This window comes from Triticum aestivum, chromosome 1A, assembly GCF_018294505.1.
Source record: "Triticum aestivum cultivar Chinese Spring chromosome 1A, IWGSC CS RefSeq v2.1, whole genome shotgun sequence".
Taxonomy (NCBI): Eukaryota; Viridiplantae; Streptophyta; class Magnoliopsida; order Poales; family Poaceae; genus Triticum; species Triticum aestivum.
Window position 1 is genome coordinate 473,790,132 of NC_057794.1, and position 18,646 is coordinate 473,808,777.

General features: G+C 44.0%; 1 protein-coding gene and 1 long non-coding RNA gene across 2 annotated transcripts; both read left to right on the forward strand.

Moving 5' to 3' along the window:
* Positions 1-802: 802 nt before the first annotated feature.
* Positions 803-3,257, forward strand: LOC123151379 (uncharacterized). Its single transcript, XR_006475634.1, has 4 exons — positions 803-1,023; positions 1,113-1,203; positions 2,746-2,980; positions 3,069-3,257. It is a non-coding gene; the product is annotated as an uncharacterized lncRNA (long non-coding RNA).
* A 10,072-nt stretch (positions 3,258-13,329) lies between these two features.
* Positions 13,330-18,184, forward strand: LOC123058045 (solute carrier family 35 member F2). Its single transcript, XM_044480880.1, has 11 exons — positions 13,330-13,601; positions 13,757-13,851; positions 13,937-13,994; positions 14,094-14,288; positions 16,596-16,675; positions 16,758-16,840; positions 16,995-17,046; positions 17,145-17,213; positions 17,475-17,561; positions 17,642-17,706; positions 17,797-18,184. The coding sequence occupies exons 1-11, from the start codon at positions 13,484-13,486 to the stop codon at positions 17,939-17,941; spliced, it is 1,047 nt and encodes a 348-aa protein (XP_044336815.1). The 5' UTR covers positions 13,330-13,483; the 3' UTR covers positions 17,942-18,184.
* Positions 18,185-18,646: the final 462 nt, after the last annotated feature.

Sequence of the window (18,646 nt, forward strand, 5' to 3'; positions counted from 1 at the left end):
TCGGGCATACCTCCCCCCCTTTGCCTGCGTCCCGAGCATACCTCCACCTCTTTGCCTGCACCCCTGCAGCCCTATCTACACCCACTACCGTATCTATATAGTAGGCCGCATACTCTCACCCTTAAGCGAATCATCGACGACCTCATGCTTTGGACGAACTGGATGAAGAAACCGGCACACAAACATGCCGCCTCTTCATGGCGTTCCTACCTCTTATCACGATTACACGTGTTTATGTAATTACTCTCGATGTGGGACTAAAAATCAGCGTCGGTGCAGTACAGGTGCTCTTACATCGGAGCAGCCGGGCGGCGTCTGCTCCCGCTCGGCTCCACCGCGAGTCCCGCGTCCTCCCTCCGTCTCCGCACGCGTCGCCGGCGTGGGGAGTGACAGAGACGAGCCGAGGCGCCGCCACCACGCTCCTCCTCCTCCGACGGTGGCCGCCGGCCGCCTCCTCCGGTGCTCACTAACCTCGACCTAATCAGCGCGGGGGTGACGTGACGAGGCTGTGCTACACTGCGGTGGAGAAGGCCGCGTCGTCCTCGTGGAAGGAAGGGTTGCGGCGGCGGAGGCAGCTGCGCTACCGCCGGCGTGCCGTGGGGAGAATGGCGCAGATCGATACACTGTGGTGGGCTCGGATTTCTTTCTTTGAGACACTGTGGTGGGCTCGGCTGTGTACGTATATACAGCTTCGTCTCGCAGGTGGGCTGAAAGTGCCCGGCCCAGAAGGCCCGCTCGAATTATGGGCCCAGCTTGTAGATAGCTCGGACCGGAAGCGGAAAGGAGCCTGTCTCGCCCCATCTCTCTCTCTTCTCCAACGCAACGGTCGAAACACGGCGGCCGCCGAGATCCCCGCCGCCTCCACCGGAGAGAGCCGGGGCACGCGCGCCTACCCTAGAGAGGGGTGGGTGTGTTGGGTCCGCAGGAGAGCGGAGTGCGCACCTGCTCGTACGACGGCGCAGCCATCCCGCGCTCCTCGGCTCCCGCTTCGACGCCGACAAGGTCGCCCATCTCTTCCCGCAGGTTCGGTTCTGGAAAATTCCCCTCCTCTCGTCTCATCCCACGCCGTAGAAATTCGGAGTGATTCCTCCCTGCTATTTGTTCCTGCGTAGGAAATACCAGTAGCCGGGCAGACAGAGAAGATCACCTGAGTATACTATATTGGACCATGAACTGAATGATGCTAGAAATGAATTAGCTTCGGTAAGACTGTGCCCTTTTTTTTTACCTATGTTTACTTTGAGCATTATTGTGTTCTCTTTTGCAAGTTCTTATGGTAAGACCATGAACTGACTTACTCCCTCCATCCGGTGAAAAGTGTACGTTTGGCTTTAAAATTTGTCCACAAAAGAGTGTACATCTATCTTCCCAATGCACGTTAAAGTAGAAAAGAATATTTCTCTCTCATCACACGGTAATCTAGACCAATAGCATTCTACACATGGTTTCCTTAATTTTTACATGCACTTAGGTCATTGGGGGTAGGATAATTAAAGAGGAGAGAGATGGTGGCTTGCACCTTTCCAATGCTTTTTTACTCCAAATCCATAATTTGTCCTAACATTTCTATATGTACATTTTTCACCGGACAGAGGGAGTATGAGTGAATGCCTTGAGCTGAGTTTTGATGAACAAGCCATTAACATTTCCCAATCAGATGATCCCCCGAGTATCTTTTTAATTGTCTTCCACTGTGATGGGAGAACCTTGTGGTGCTTGTTGCTCCCTCATCAAGACAAAAAACTTGGTGTAGAAAACTAGAAATATTTTCTGAAAGCTTAGTGTCCTGTTCTGCAACTGCTTTTTATGCCATTAAGCATACTGGTTAGGGATTCAGTTGGTTAATTTATGTTCAAGAATGGAATACTGCTTCCTCAGCTGGAGCCATTGTCCATTAAACAATCCCTGGTATTGAAGAACGGAATCAGATTACCTAACTGAGATTCTCCTGCTCTGTGTGATAGCAAACATGCATTGCTCAAGGATTCTGCAATGTTTGCTTCAAGTTTTTCTTTGGAGATCGAGGGTAATAGCGATTCAGGCCATGTTAATAATATATCCGTCATCCAAGCTGAAACTATTGTCAAATGGAAGTTGTGGTACTATGCCAAACATCATGTTGTTGTGGCATTATATTAAAGAATATTCGTGATGTTTTGATAGAGACGATGAGAAATTCAGCTTTCCATCTGTCATGATCAGCACCAACAATGATGCCACTATTGTTTTGAAATGCACATTACCTCTTCTGAGGGACCAAAATAGTGGAGTGATACTTAGGCAGCAAGTGTTCATCGGATAGTGGCTCCAGCTGAGGAAGTGAAGAGAATTGTTGGCCCGAATTTATTTACTCCACGCTCATCCCCTGATGCATAGGTGGTACTTTCTACGTGCTTTTCCCTTGTTTCATATCCCAGATTCAGACTAGGAATAATTATGGTACCGTAAGTCTGAATAACGATTTCCTAATGCTCATGTATTACTGTAGACTGGTCAGCTGTCATGCTTTGAGTTATGTTCCCGCAATTGCTTGAACTCCATATAGAAGACATTCGCGCACATTTTTGCACTCACAGCTTTGTGTTGGATGAAGCTAAAAAGCCAAGCATTGGTTTTGTTCTATTATGTCTGGGAATCAAATACTAAGGCATTTCTTGCAGGCATAAGAATCTAATAATGTTTCAACGGATGTGTATTTTTCTGACATTAGTTCCTCATTGAGCTGTCCCTTTTTTGTTCTTGCAGATGCTTGGCAATATACTAGTTTTTGCCAAGACTACCCCACTAAACGAAAAAAGTTACGTTGTCCGCTGCCGAATGAAATGCTAACAGCAAAAATGGAAAACTACAGTGGCCACGCCAAGCATATATAACATTGGGGAGGAAAGCACCCCGCATCAGGATCACATAAAGGAGTTAAAACGATCAAAAAAGTCATGTTCCCGAAGTTCACTTCCAGTTTCTTTCTCCATAATCTTCTGTTAGTCTTCTTCTCAATCTTCCTCCATTGCTGCTCCATCATCTTGAATTTCAACTAATTTCACTTATTTCTTTTTAACCTTGACCAGGATTGAATTTATGCATTGAAGTTGAATGAGATGTTGGTTGACACGCACTGTAAGATCGTGCTAGCTCTATGTCTGCTATGAAATGTGTACTGCTTGGAAATCTTGCTGCTACTATGTATCCCCTCAAACTAAATGAATGATACTGCTCAGCTTTGACTTCATGAATGAGGAATCTTGGTCATTGCTCTACAACTGCTGGGGCTTCGTTCTTTTTTGATGGGACATTTTCACTGAATCAAACATGGTCTTTGCACCAAGGCGTTCGAGATAAAATAATTTAGTCTGGCAAACAGGTAAGCAACCTAAAATATATGTGGCTTGTTCTTCGCGTGGTTTTCTTTCACTCCTAGTGTTTTTATGGTTTATTAGTATTAATTGAAAAGCTCCAGCAATCCTAAAGATGCTAATAAGTATGCAAAGCTCCAGCAATCCTTCTAGGGACTGGAGTAAGCATCTCGGAGTTGGAATGTATGCTTTGATGAGGTGATCAATGATTTTGGGTTTATACAAAGTTTATGAGAAACTTGTATTTCCAAAGAAGTGAGTGGGAGCACTATAGAATTTCCGATGAGTATGTGTTGTTAACATGTTGTTGGTCGGAAATGATGTAGAATTTCTAGAAAGCACACAGAGTTATTTGAAAAGTGTTTTTTAATGGAAAGCTTGGATTAAGCTACTTGAACGTTGAGCATCAAGATCTATAAGGATAGATCAAAACGCTTAATGGTACTTTCAAATGAGCACATACCTTGACATGATCTTGAAGGTGTTTAAGATGGATCAGTCAAAGAAGGAGTTCTTGCCTGAGTTGTAAGGTATGAAGTTAAGACTTAAAGCTCGACCACGGCAGAATAGAGAGAAAGGACGAAGGTCGTCCCCTATGCTTAAGACATAGGCTCTACATATGCTATGCTGTGTACCGCACCTGAAATGTGCCTTGCCATGAGTCAGTCAAGGGGTACAAGAGTGATCTAAGAATGGATCACATGACAGCGGTCAAAGTTATCCTTAGTAACTAGTGGACTAAGGAATTTTCTCGATTATGGAGGTGGTAAAAGAGTTCGTCGTAAAGGGTTACGCCGATGCAAACTTTGACACTAATCCAGATTATTCTGAGTGGTAAACTGGATTCGTATAGTAGAACAGTTATTTGGAATAGCTCCAAATGTAGCGTAGTAGTTGCATCTACAAGATGACATAAGAAATTTGCGAAGTACATACGGATTTGAAAGATTCAGACCCGTTGACTAAAACCTCTCTCACAAGCAAAACATGATCAAACCCAGAACTCATCGAGTGTTAATCATATGGTATTGTGAACTAGATTATTGACTCTAGTAAACTCTTTGGGTGTTAGTCACATGGGGATGTGACCTTGAGTGTTAATCACAAATCGATGTGAACTGGATTATTGACTCTAGTGCAAGTGGGAGACTGTTGGAAATATGCCCTAGAGGAAATAATAAATTAGTTATTATTATATTTCCTTGTTCATGATAATCGTTTATTATCCATGCTAGAATTGTATTGATAGGAAACTCAGATACATGTGTGGATACATAGACAACACCATGTCCCTAGTAAGCCTCTAGTTGACTGGCTCGTTGATCAATAGATGGTTACGGTTTCCTGACCATGGACATTGGATGTCATTGATAACGGGATCACATCATTAGGAGAATGATGTGATGGACAAGACCCAATCCTAAGCATAGCACTAGATCGTGTAGTTCGTATGCTAAAGCTTTTCTAAAGTCAAGTATCATTTCCTTAGACCATGAGATTGTGCAACTCCCGGATACCATAGGAGTGCTTTGGGTGTGCCAAACGTCACAACGTAACTGGGTGGCTATAAAGGTACACTACAGGTATCTCTGAAAGTGTCTGTTGGGTTGGCACGAATCGAGACTGGGATTTGTGACTCCGTGTAAACGGAGACCACTCGGTAGGACATCATCATAATGTGCACAATATGATCAAGGAGTTGATCACGGGATGATGTGTTACGGAACGAGTAAAGAGACTTGCCGGTAACGAGATTGAACAAGGTATCGGGATACCGACGATCGAATCTCGGGCAAGTATCGTACCGCTAGACAAAGGGAATTGTATACGGGATTGATTAAGTCCTTGACATCGTGGTTCATCCGATGAGATCATCATGGAACATGTGGGAGCCAACATGGGTATCCAGATCCCGCTGTTGGTTATTGACCGGAGAGTCATCTCGGTCATGTCTGCATGTCTCCCGAACCCGTAGGGTCTACACACTTAAGGTTCGGTGACGCTAGGGTTATAGAGATATTAGTATGCAGTAACCCGAAAGTTGTTCGGAGTCCCGGATGAGATCCCGGACGTCACGAGGAGTGCCGGAATGGTCCGGAGGTAAAGAATTATATATAGGAAGTGCTATTTCGGCCATCGGGACAAGTTTCGGGGTCACCGGTATTGTACTGGGACCACCGGAAGGGTCTCGGGGGTCCACCGGGTGGGGCCACCTGCCCCGGGGGGCCACATGGACTGTAGGGGGTGCGCCTTGGCCTACATGGGCCAAGGGCACCAGCCCCTAGAGGCCCATGCGCCAAAGGGACAAGAGGAGGGGAGAGTCCCAAAGGGGGAAGGCAGCTCCGAGGTGCCTTGGGGAGGATGGACTCCTCCCCCCCTTGGCCGCACCCTTCTTTGGAGGAAGGGGCAAGGTTGCGCCCTTTCCCTCTCCCTTGGCCCTATATATAGTGGGGGGAAGGGAGGGCAACCACCCCAAGCCCTGGCGCCTCCCTCTCCCTCCCATGACACATCTCCCTCCTCCCGCAGCGCTTGGCGAAGCCCTGTTGGAATCCCGCTACTTCCACCACCACGCCGTCGTGCTGCTGGATCTCCATCAACCTCTCCTTCCCCCTTGCTGGATCAAGAAGGAGGAGACGTCGCTGCTCCGTACGTGTGTTGAACGCGGAGGTGCCGTCCGTTCGGCGCTAGGATCATCGGTGATTTGGATCACGACGAGTACGACTCCATCAACCCCGTTCTCTTGAACGCTTCCGCGCGCGATGTACAAGGGTATGTAGATCCGCTCCTTCCTCGTTGCTAGATGACTCCATAGATAGATCTTGGTGACACGTAGAAATTTTTTGAATTTATGCTACGTTCCCCAACAGTGGTATGAGAGCTAGGTCTATGCGTAGTTTCTATGCACGAGTAGAACACAAAGTAGTTGTGGGCGTTGATTTTGTTCAATATGCTTACCGTTACTAGTCCAATCTTGATTCGGCGGCATCATGGGATGAAGCGGCCCGGACCGACCTTACACGTACTCTTACGTGAGACTGGTTCCACCAACTGACATGCACTAGTTGCATAAGGTGGCTAGCGGGTGTCTGTCTCTCCCACTTTAGTCGGATCGGATTCGATGGAAAGGGTCCTTATGAAGGGTAAAAAGCAATTGGCATATCACGTTGTGGTTTTTGCGTAGGTAAGAAATGTTCTTGCTAGAAACCCATAGCAGCCACGTAAAACATGCAAACAACAATTAGAGGACGTCTAACTTGTTTTTGTAGGGTATGCTATGTGATGTGATATGGCCAAAAGGATGTGATGAATGATATATGTGATGTATGAGATTGATCATGTTCTTGTAATAGGAATCACGACTTGCATGTCGATGAGTATGACAACCGGCAGGAGCCATAGGAGTTGTCTTAATTTATTTATGACCTGCGTGTCAACATAAACGTCATGTAATTACTTTACTTTATTGCTAACCGTTAGCTATAGTAGTAGAAGTAATAGTTGACGAGACAACTTCATGAAGACACGATGATGGAGATCATGATGATGGAGATCATGGTGTCATGCCGGTGACAAGATGATCATGGAGCCCCAAGATGGAGATCAAAGGAGCTATATGATATTGGCCATATCATGTCACTATTATTTGATTGCATGTGATGTTTATCATGTTTTTGCATCTTGTTTACTTAGAACGACGGTAGTAAATAAGATGATCCCTCACTAAAATTTCAAGAAGGTGTTCCCCCTAACTGTGCACCATTGCGAAAGTTCGTCGTTTCGAAGCACCACGTGATGATCGGGTGTGATAGATTCTTACGTTCACATACAACGGGTGTAAGATAGATTTACACACGCGAAACACTTAGGTTGACTTGACGAGCCTAGCATGTGTACAGACATGGCCTCGGAACACAAGAGACCGAAAGGTCGAGCATGAGTCGTATGGTAAATACGATCAACATGAAGATGTTCACCGATGTTGACTAGTCCGTCTCACGTGATGATCGGACACGGCCTAGTTGACTCGGATCATGTAATCACTTAGATGACTAGAGGGATGTCTATCTGAGTGGGAATTCATAAGATGAACTTAATTATCCTGAACATAGTCAAAAGGTATTCGCAAATTATGTCATAGCTCGCGTTTTAGTTCTATGGTTTAGATATGTTCCTAGAGAAAATTTAGTTGAAAGTTGATAGTAGCTATTATGCGGACTAGGTCCGTAAACTGAGGATTGTCCTCATTGCTTCATAGAAGGCTTATGTCCTTAATGCACCGCTCAGTGTGCTGAACCTCGAACGTTGTCTGTGGATGTTGCGAACATCTGACATACACGTTTTGATAACTACATGATAGTTCGGTTAAACGGTTTAGAGTTGAGGCACCGAAGACGGGTTTTGAAACGTCATGAAACATATGAGATGTTTCGAGGGCTGAAATTGGAATTTCAGGCTCGTGCCCACGTCAAGAGGTATAAGACCTCCGACGATTTTCTTAGCCTGCAAACTAAGGGAGAAAAGCTCAATTGTTGAACTTGTGCTCAGATTGTCTGAGTACAACAATCATTTGAATCGAGTGGGAGTTGATCTTCCAGATGAGACAGTGATGTTTCTCCAAAGTCATTGCCACCAAGCTGCTAGAGCTTCGTGATGAACTATAATATATCGGGAACATATATGATGATCCTTGAGAAATTCGCGATGTTTGACACCACAAAAGTAGAAATCAAGAAGGAGCATCAATTGTTGATGGTTGGTGAAACCACTAGTTTCAAGAAGGGTAAGGGCACGAAGGGATACTTCATGAAACGACAATTCAGCTGCTGCTCTAGTGAAGAAACCCAAGGTTGAACCCAAACCCGAGACTAAGTGCTTCTGTAATAAGGGGAATAGCCACTGGAGCAGAATTACCCTAGATATTTGGTAGATGAGAAGGCTGGCAAGGTCGATAGAAGTATATTGGATATACATTGTGTTGATGTGTACTTTACTAGTACTCCTGGTAGCACCAGGGTATTAGATACCGGATCGGTTGCTAAGTGTTAGTAACTCGAAATAAAAGCTACGGAATAAACGGAGACTAGCTAAAAGGTGAGATGACGATATGTGTTGGAAGTATTTCCAAGGTTGATCAAATATCGTACGCTCCCTCTACCATCGAGATTGGTATTAAAACCTAAATAATTGTTATTTGGTGTTTGCGTTGAGCATAGACATGATTGGATTATGTCTATCGCAATACGGTTATTCATTTAAAGAGAATAATGGTTACTCTGTTTATTTGAATAATACCTTCAAATGGTCTTACACCTAAAATGAATGGTTTATTGAATCTCGATCATAGTGATACACATGTGCATGCCAAAAGATATAAGATAGTAATGATAGTACCACCTACTTGTGGCACTGCCACGTAAGTCATATCGGTATAAAACGCATGAAGAAGCTCCATGTTGATGGATCTTTGGACTCACTCATTTTTGAAAGGATTGAGACATGCGAACCATGTTTGTTGGTAGATATGCATGAAGAAACTCTATACAGATGGATCGTTTGGACTCACTTGATTTTGAATCACTTGAGACATGCAAATCATACCACATGGGGAAGATGACTGAAAAGCCTCGTTTTCAGTAAAATGGAACTAGAAAGCAACTTGTTGGAAGTAATACATTTTGATGTGTGCAGTCCAATGAGTGCTGAGGCATGTAGTGGATATCGTTATGTTCTTACTTCACAGATGATTTGAGTAGATGTTGAGTATATTTACTTGATGAATCACGAGTCTGAATTATTGAAAGGTTCAAGTAATTTCAGGGTGAAGTTGAAAGATCGTCGTGACAAGAGGATAAAATATCTATGATATGATCATAGAGATGAATATCTGAATTACGAGTTTGGCACAGAATTAAGACATTGTGGGAATTGTTTCACAACTAATACAGCCTGGAACACCATAGTGTGATGGTGTGTCCGAACATCATAACTGCACCCTATTGGATATGATGCATACCATGATGTCTCTTATCGAATTACCATAATAGTTTATGGGTTAGGCATTAGAGACAACCACATTCACTTTAAATAGGGCACCACATAATTCCGATGAGATGACACCATATGAACTATGGTTTAGAGAAAAGCTGTCATTTCTTATAAGTTTTGGGCTGCGACGCTTATGTGAAAAATTTTCAGGCTGATAAGCTCGAACCCAAAGCGGATAAATGCATCTTCATAGGACACCCAAAACAGTTGGGTATACCTCCTGTCTCAGATCCGAAAGCAATAAGGGATTGTTTCTAGAATCGGGTCCTTTCTCGAGGAAAAGTTTCTCTCGAAAGAATTGAGTGGGAGGATGGTGGAGACTTGATGAGGTTATTGAACCGTCTCTTCAACTAGTGTGTGGCAGGGCATAGGAAGTTGTTCATGTGGCACCTACACCAATTGAAGTGGAAGTTTATGATAGTGATCATGAAACTTCAGATCAAGTCACTACCAAACCTCGTGGGATGACAAGGATGCATACTACTTCAGAGTGGTACGTAATCCTGTCTTGAAAGTCATGTTGCTAGACAACAATGAACCTACGAGCTATGGAGAAGCGATGGTGGGCCCGGATTTTGATAAATGGCTCGAGGCCATAAAATCCGAGATAGGATCCATGTATGAAAACAAAGTATAGACTTTGGAAGAACTACTTGATGGTCGTAAGGCTGTTAGGTACATATGGATTTTAAAAGGAAGACGGACAATGATGGTAAGTATCACCATTAAGAAAGCTCGACTTGTCGTTAAGATGTTTTCCGACAAGTTCAAGGAGTTGACTACGATGAGACTTTCTCACTCGTAGCGATGCTAAGAGTCTGTTGGAATTATATTAGCGATTATTGCATTATTTATGAAATCTTCAGATAGGATGTCAAAACATTGTTTCCTCGACGATTTTCTTAAGGAAAGGTTGTATGTGATACAAACCGGAAGGTTTTGTCAATCCTGAAAGATGCTAATAAGTATGCAAAGCTCCAGCAATCCTTCTAGGGACTGGAGTAAGCATCTCGGAGTTGGAACGTATGCTTTGATGAGATGATCAATGATTTTGGGTTTATACAAAGTTTATGAGAAACTTTTATTTCCAAAGAAGTGAGTGGGAGCACTATAGAATTTTCGATGAGTATGTGTTGTTAACATGTTGTTGATCGGAAATGATGTAGAATTTCTAGAAAGCACGCAAAGTTATTTGAGAAGTGTTTTTTAATGGAAAGCCTGGATTAAGCTACTTGAACGTTGAGCATCAAGATCTATAAGGATAGATCAAAATGCTTAATGGTACTTTCAAATGAGCACATACCTTGACATGATCTTGAAGGTGTTTAAGATGGATCAGTCAAAGAAGGAGTTCTTGCCTGAGTTGTAAGGTATGAAGTTAAGACTTAAAGCTCGACCACGACAGAATAGAGAGAAAGGACGAAGGTCGTCCCCTATGCTTAAGACATAGGCTCTACATATGCTATGCTGTGTACCGCACCTAAAATGTGCCTTGCCATGAGTCAGTCAAGGGGTACAAGAGTGATCTAAGAATGGATCACAGGACAGCGGTCAAATTTATCCTTAGTAACTAGTGGACTAAGGAATTTTCTCGATTATGGAGGTGGTAAAAGAGTTCGTCGTAAAGGGTTACGCCGATGCAAACTTTGACACTAATCCAGATTATTCTGAGTGGTAAACTGGATTCGTATAGTAGAACGGTTATTTGGAATAGCTCCAAATGTAGCGTAGTAGTTGCATCTACAAGATGACATAAGAAATTTGTGAAGTACATACGGATCTGAAAGATTCAGACCCGTTGACTAAAACCTCTCTCACAAGCAAAACATGATCAAACCCAGAACTCATCGAGTGTTAATCATATGGTAATGTGAACTAGATTATTGACTCTAGTAAACTCTTTGGGTGTTAGTCACATGGGGATGTGACCTTGAGTGTTAATCACATATCGATGTGAACTGGATTATTGACTCTAGTGCAAGTGGGAGACTGTTGGAAATATGCCCTAGAGGCAATAATAAATTAGTTATTATTATATTTTCTTGTTCATGATAATCGTTTATTATCCATGCTAGAATTGTATTGATAGGAAACTCAGATACATGTGTGGATACATAGACAACACCATGTCCCTAGTAAGCCTCTAGTTGACTGGCTCGTTGATCAATAGATGGTTACGGTTTCCTGACCATGGACATTGGATGTCATTGATAACGGGATCACATCATTAGGAGAATGATGTGATGGACAAGACCCAATCCTAAGCATAGCACTAGATCGTGTAGTTCGTATGCTAAAGCTTTTCTAATGTCAAGTATCATTTCCATAGACCATGAGATTGTGCAACTCCCGGATACCATAGGAGTGCTTTGGGTGTGCCAAACGTCACAAGGTAACTGGGTGGCTATAAAGGTACACTACATGTATCTCCAAAAGTGTCTGTTGGGTTGGCACGAATCGAGACTGGGATTTGTCACTCCGTGTAAACGGAGAGGTATCTCTGGGCCCACTCGGTAGGACATCATCATAATGTGCACAATGTGATCAAGGAGTTGATCACGGGATGATGTGTTACGGAACGAGTAAAGAGACTTGCCGGTAACGAGATTGAACAAGGTATCGGGATACCGACGATCGAATCTCGGGCAAGTATCATACCGCTAGACAAAGGGAATTGTATACGGGATTGATTAAGTCCTTGACATCGTGGTTCATCCGATGAGATCATCGTGGAACATGTGGGAGCCAACATGGGTATCCAGATCCCGCTGTTGGTTATTGACCGGAGAGTAATCTCGGTCATGTCTGCATGTCTCCCGAACCCGTAGGGTCTACACACTTAAGGTTCGGTGACGCTAGGGTTATAGAGATATTAGTATGCAGTAACCCGAAAGTTGTTCGGAGTCCCGGATGAGATCCCGGACGTCACGAGGAGTTCCGGAATGGTCCGGAGGTAAAGAATTATATATAGGAAGTGCTATTTCGGCCATCGGGACAAGTTTCGGGGTCACCGGTATTGTACCGGGACCACCGGAAGGGTCCCGGGGGTCCACCGGGTGGGGCCACCTGCCCCGGGGGGGCACATGGGCTGTAGGGGATGCGCCTTGGCCTACATGGGTCAAGGGCACCAGCCCCTAGAGGCCCATGCGCCAAAGGGACAAGAGGAGGGGAGAGTCCTAAAGGGTGAAGGCACCTCCGAGGTGCCTTGGGGAGGATGGACTCCTCCCCCCCTTGGCCGCACCCTTCCTTGGAGGAAGGGGCAAGGCTGCGCCCTTCCCCTCTCCCTTGGTCCTATATATAGTGGGGGGAAGGGAGGGTAACCACCCCAAGCCCTGGCGCCTCCCTCTCCCTCCCATGACACATCTCCCTCCTCCCGCAGCGCTTGGCGAAGCCCTGTTGGAATCCCGCTACTTTCACCACCACGCCGTCGTGCTGCTGGATCTCCATCAACCTCTCCTCCCCCCTTGCTGGATCAAGAAGGAGGAGACGTCGCTGCTCCGTACGTGTGTTGAACGCGGAGGTGCCGTCCGTTCGGCGCTAGGATCATCGGTGATTTGGATCACGACGAGTACGACTCCATCAACCCCGTTCTCTTGAACGCTTCCGCGCGCTATCTACAAGGGTATGTAGATCCACTCCTCCCTCGTTGCTAGATGACTCCATAGATAAATCTTGGTGACACGTAGGAAAATTTTAAATTTATGCTACGTTCCCCAACACAGACTCCATCAAATCCTCTCCCCTTCCGTGCAGCAAATCTGACATGGGCGTATCAACTGCCAACTGCCAACTGCCAACTGTCTACTGTCAACTCCTTTCAGGCAGTTGCACTAGTGAATCAAAAACCAAAATAGGCCCGGCCGGGATGCCTCGACAGGAGAGGCATTAATGAGACACGAGCTGCTCACTTAAATGATGAGATCCAGACACCTCATAGCACAAAGAAAAAACATAAATCAATGGACCTGTCACATACTGGCGTGCTGCTCTGATCCATGCGCAGACAGGCCCATGGAGACTCTCCTCTGCATCTAATACAAACCTGAGGCTTGTGTTTTCAGCGTGCACCTTGTTCAGGCAGGCCCATGGAGATCCGGACCAAGGACAACGCATGGCGCCTGCTGCTCGTGCTCTTCCTCGGCCAGCTCGTGGCCTTCTCCATGGCAGCCTGCAGCTTCGCCTCCTCTTTCATTGCCAATCTCGGTACCATCCTTCTCAGCAATCTCCATAGATCCCAAATTATCATTCCTGCAGAACTCGCTAATCTTCTTACTCAATGACCCATCTGCCGCATTGGCCTGATTCCTACACAAGAAATCATCGCTCGGTAAAGCATATAATTCCATGTTTTTATGCAGGAGTTGATGCACCACTTGCGCAATCATTCTGCACACATCTCCTGTTGACCTTAGTTTATGTGCCAATCCTCTTGCATCGACGACACAAGCTGCGGGTGAGCGTAGCTGCATGAAAATCAACTATGGAGCTTATGCGATGTGGTTTCACGTCTCACTGTGTTAGCCGCTCCTGTCTTGCAGATACCTTGGTATTGGTACTTAGTGCTGGCCTTCGTCGATGTCCAGGGAAATTATCTGGGTGAGTACAACAAGCAACACGCATTTCAGTTAGATAGTAAATGCAATCCTTGCTCCTGATGATGTACATATATAACCATCTTATAAACTTCCGTTGCAGTTACTGAGGCGTACCAGTACTCATCCATCACCAGCGTAACATTGTTGGATTGCTGGACTGTTGTATGGGCTATCATACTCACCTGGTACGCACTAGGCACGAGATATTCTTTCTGGCAATTTCTGGGGGCAGGGACCTGTGTGGCTGGGCTAGCACTTGTGCTCCTTTCAGATGCAAAAACTCCAGATGCGCAAGGTAAGGGCAACTCTAATACATCCATAAAACATAGCGCCCAAAAGTTACTGGGTATTGAACGGTGGATTCTAACCCATCCCCAAAACTTAGGGTGCGTTTGTTTGCAAAGTATTCTTGCAGTTTTTTGGAAATACTGTGGTTTTTAGAAAAACTTTGGTATTACATATTTTGAGGTGTTCGGATGAAACAAAAACAGAAGTTTCACAAACTGTAGTATGCCAGAAACTATGGTTTTTTCGCAGTATCCAAAAAAGAGGTCCGGACCTCTTTTTTCTAAACAGAAGCGAGAGAAGTGATCGGAGATAGCGCAGTTCACGCTTCTGTCTACGTTCAGATAAAGATCAGATGTGCATGCGATCGCTACTATTTTGCCTCTTTCCGTTATCTTGTTAGCGAATCTCATTTTATCGCCTGATTAATAGGCGGCTCAGTTAAGATTGCATTCTCTTAATTGGTGTCCCGAGTCCTTCTGGCCGTCGTCACTTGCCGGTCGTTCTTTTCTCCTCTGCAGATGCAGACTAGCTAGCCGATTATATGCTGTGCACATAGACGCAGAAGGAGTTTTGTCCCGGCTGGATTGCACGCATACGCACCAGGCAAAGCTAGCTAGCCGATCAACCAGAGAGCATACAGTACACTCAAAAACTATTTTGTCAAGCACATGGACGTATAGGCATGCATCCGGCAGCTGTTAGCAGACGCTAATTAGCCCGGTCATGTAGCTCCTTCAGTGTAGTTGAGTTAGTTTCATTTGTCACCGCCTTACAATCGATCAAAACTGTAGTATAAGAACACAAGCCAAACACCTCGGTAGTTTTGGTAAAACTGAGAAAAATCATGGTTTATAAAAACTGTAGTATTCCTTGCTCACAAAACGGAATACTGAAAAGGCTGTTTGTGCGTTGAATAAAAGCTCTACAACTTATACGAGCCATCAGATATTTGCTAACAGTTATAGCAACCATGATGGCAAACAATGCGAAGTATAATAAAGCACCAAAGGCAATCATCGTATCCCTAGAATTCAGCTGCTCTTTCTGCATCATTCCCATCATCCTCCTTTCTTGTTGTTGCCTAAAATTTTCTCCTCTCTAGGTTGTTATTCTTTATGGCAAGATCCTGTCGGGTGACATTTTTTGCCTGCCTTCCCATTCATTCAACCCACTTCACATATGAGTAGGGTGCAAGAGGCAGCTCGCCATAAACCCCTTCTTTCCAGCTTGTGAATCCTTCATCAGGAGAGTTCAACGCGTCTAGTTCATTTTATACTATTTTTTTCATTTTTGCGGGCCTAGCAGGGCCTGCTCTTGCAACCCTATGCAAAAAAGCAAGCTAAAAAACTCCTCCCTGTGCCGCCTTCGTTGTTGTGAACACACCAAGCAGGGTTTAGGCCATGTCGGCATCCCGGTTGCTTCCTAGAGATGGCATTGAAGTCGGCATTGTAACCGAATTGCATGAGCACAAAATCAAATTCCGGTAACTCCTCGGTCTCCAAAAAAAACCTTTGGGGATGGGTTAGGTAGGCTTAAGCCCCGAAAAAAATCAGATTTCTGGGAACTACAGATTTTTTTGGCATCGATTAGAGATTCTAATGGAGGATTCATGGCCACTAGAGCTTCAAAGTTGAGTGAGCTACTGATATGTTCTTACGGCTGAAGCTTATGCCGCTTGGGATGGCATCTGGTTTGGTCAGCAGATGGGGCACTTCAGAGTTATCCTTCAGTTTGATAATGAGCAGGTTATATCGACTCTTAAGGCCGGAGGTTTTTTCGGCTACTGCTAGTTCTGCAATTTTTCATGACTGCTTGCTGCATGTGAGTGCTTTTGATGAGGTTTCATATGTACTACATATGTCCTAGGGAAGCAAATGTAGCGAGTTCGTTTTTAGCTAGTTCTGATTTTTGTACTTGGGTCGATGAACTCCTGATTTCCTCATGCAATCACTCATAAATGATGTATGGAGATCTTTGATTATGAATAAATGAAGCCTTGTGGCTTGTTCCCCAAAAAAGTAGGTAACTGCTTAAGAGTTAAAATACAAAGGATGCTTGTTACAAAAAAATCACTGAGAAACCTAGGATACGTAAAGGATGAAGTTCTTCACAGTATGTTCCTTTAGAAGAAATCATGATAGTAATAGTCTAGGAGATCAAATTTACTGCTGAATAAAGCAAATTGGCGATATAATGGGTAGAGGTGTGCTCAAATCAAACCTAATTTTACAAACCCGCCAGGCTGAAATAGTTTCCCCAATTTCTACAGAGAAGATAAGTATCAACAGATTAAAGAAACTTCATTTTTCTGCAGATCCAAATAAAATACCACTTCTAGGGGATGCCCTTGTTATTGCCGGGGCAGTTTGCTATGCATTTAGCAATGTCGGGGAGGTTGGTGATGTATTATATCGTGCTACTGTCAACAATATTGTCTCAAAACTCTAATAAGCATATCATTCCCTCGACTATGTAGGAATACTGTGTCAAGAAGAACGACAGAGTAGAAGTTGTCGCAATGCTTGGACTATTTGGGGTGCTTGTCAGTACAATTCAGATGTATCCTCCTCCACAGTTTATCGGCAGAGAAAACTGCCGTTATCCGTTGATATTTCTATCTATAGAGTCACTCTTATTCTTGCATTGTTAAACATCACTACATTGTTTTCCGGAGCAAATATTCATGTTACCTTTTAACCTGACAAAACATCAGACTTATATTCGAAAGGAAGAGCGTAGAAGCAATTGTTTGGTCTCCAATAATGGTAGCAAACTATAGTTTTGGTTTGTCTCTTTATCTGCAATACTCTTTTTTGAATTGTCCGACAGGAAGCTCACTCCTGCTTTATATTTTTATTTTCAGATAAGTTTGTTTGCAGGATACGGCATTGCAGGATTTATGTTCTACACCATTACTCCTTTTGTCCTCAAGGTTAAGTTCCCTCCAACATGTTTAATCAGATAGACCCTCTGTTCCTAAATGTAAGACGGACCGTCTTACATTTAGGAACAGAGGTAGAAATTAGCTACACAAGTAGGCAACAAAGAGAATCTGTCCAGTCAAGTATAAACAACTTATAAACATAATCTAAATGGGTAATATTAGCTCATTAGGAAGTATCAGCCAAAAGGCCCTTCCATTTCCCATTTCCAGTAGTAGTTTAGCTCTTTCTGATGACCATGACTCCTGCAGATGAGTGGAGCAACATTGCTTAACCTCTCGCTCTTAACATCTGGCATGTGGGCAGTCGCCATCCGAGTATTTTTCTATCAACAACAGGTGACAATTTCTGTCTGGTCCTTGCAACAGATCATAATATGTTGCACTATATGCTCAAATGATTTACATGCAACCAACAGATAAACTGGTTGTACTATCTAGCATTCACAGTTGTGGCCATCGGATTGATCATCTACTCACTGAAGTAAGTTCTTTCAAGTTGTTCTAGATCCATGGGCAGATATGCAATTCATCGCAGAAACCTAACATGCTTAATTGCTTCCGATGTATGAAGTGAGAATTCTTCGGCTGATGCAACAGCTGCAAGTACAGAAGCAGCCGCTCACTATCAACAACTTCCAAGTGAGGATAACTCAACAGGAAGTGGTTCCAATTTGGACAGAAAAGAAAGGAAGCAACAAGAAGCTCACATCTGTTAAGGGAGCCAATGTACAAAGTCATCTCCACAGTTGCAATGGTCAATTTCTGATTGAGCCTGTGCTGCCACATCCTTGCAAGTAAGGGCAGCTGCTCAGGAGAAGCAACATAGATTTCGTGCTATGCCATTTGCGTGTAAATAAAAAAGTGTCTATGTCTTGGTCGACTGAGAATTAACTAATTCTCAGTTGATTTTACAAATTTGTGCATACAAATCTAATACAATGTTTACCATGATATAACAATTTATGCATCTAGTGCAATCATGCTCTCATAGTTTAGAGATATATGAAATCTTGCATGGATCTCAGTGTCAGATCAATGGTCCTTGGTATCGACTTAGATATAACTAATTCTCAGGCGGCTGAGAATTAGCAAACCCGGTCTTTCTCTGTCACACTAATTGATATTTCATGAACTTTTATACTCTACAATGAATCGGCAGGTTGAAGCAGTTTACTACTTCCCCTGCGCACATCTGACATCAGTTTGCATACGACTTAACATAAGATGCTAGTACTATGCATCACTTTTAGGTGTGAATCTTCCTTATATGCCCAACATGACAGGGAAATATGTTCTCTTCATCGTAAGTCTATCATAAGATACATCGCACCGGTAGCACTTCTCCTACCTTACTGAAACTCGGCATCTCGGATCACCATTCTTTAAAATCTTCTTCGTTTTCATCTGTACTAATTGATGTT

What these genes read in the sequence shown, in the direction of transcription:
- LOC123058045 (XM_044480880.1), top strand. Translation starts at nt 13,484, where the DNA reads ATGGAGATCCGGACCAAGGACAACGCATGGCGCCTGCTGCTCGTGCTC. An exon ending in CTCTTTCATTGCCAATCTCG is followed by an intron (nt 13,602 to 13,756) that starts GTACCATCCTTC and finishes GTTTTTATGCAG; the next exon opens with GAGTTGATGCACCACTTGCG. An exon ending in TTGATCATCTACTCACTGAA is followed by an intron (nt 17,707 to 17,796) that starts GTAAGTTCTTTC and finishes CGATGTATGAAG; the next exon opens with TGAGAATTCTTCGGCTGATG.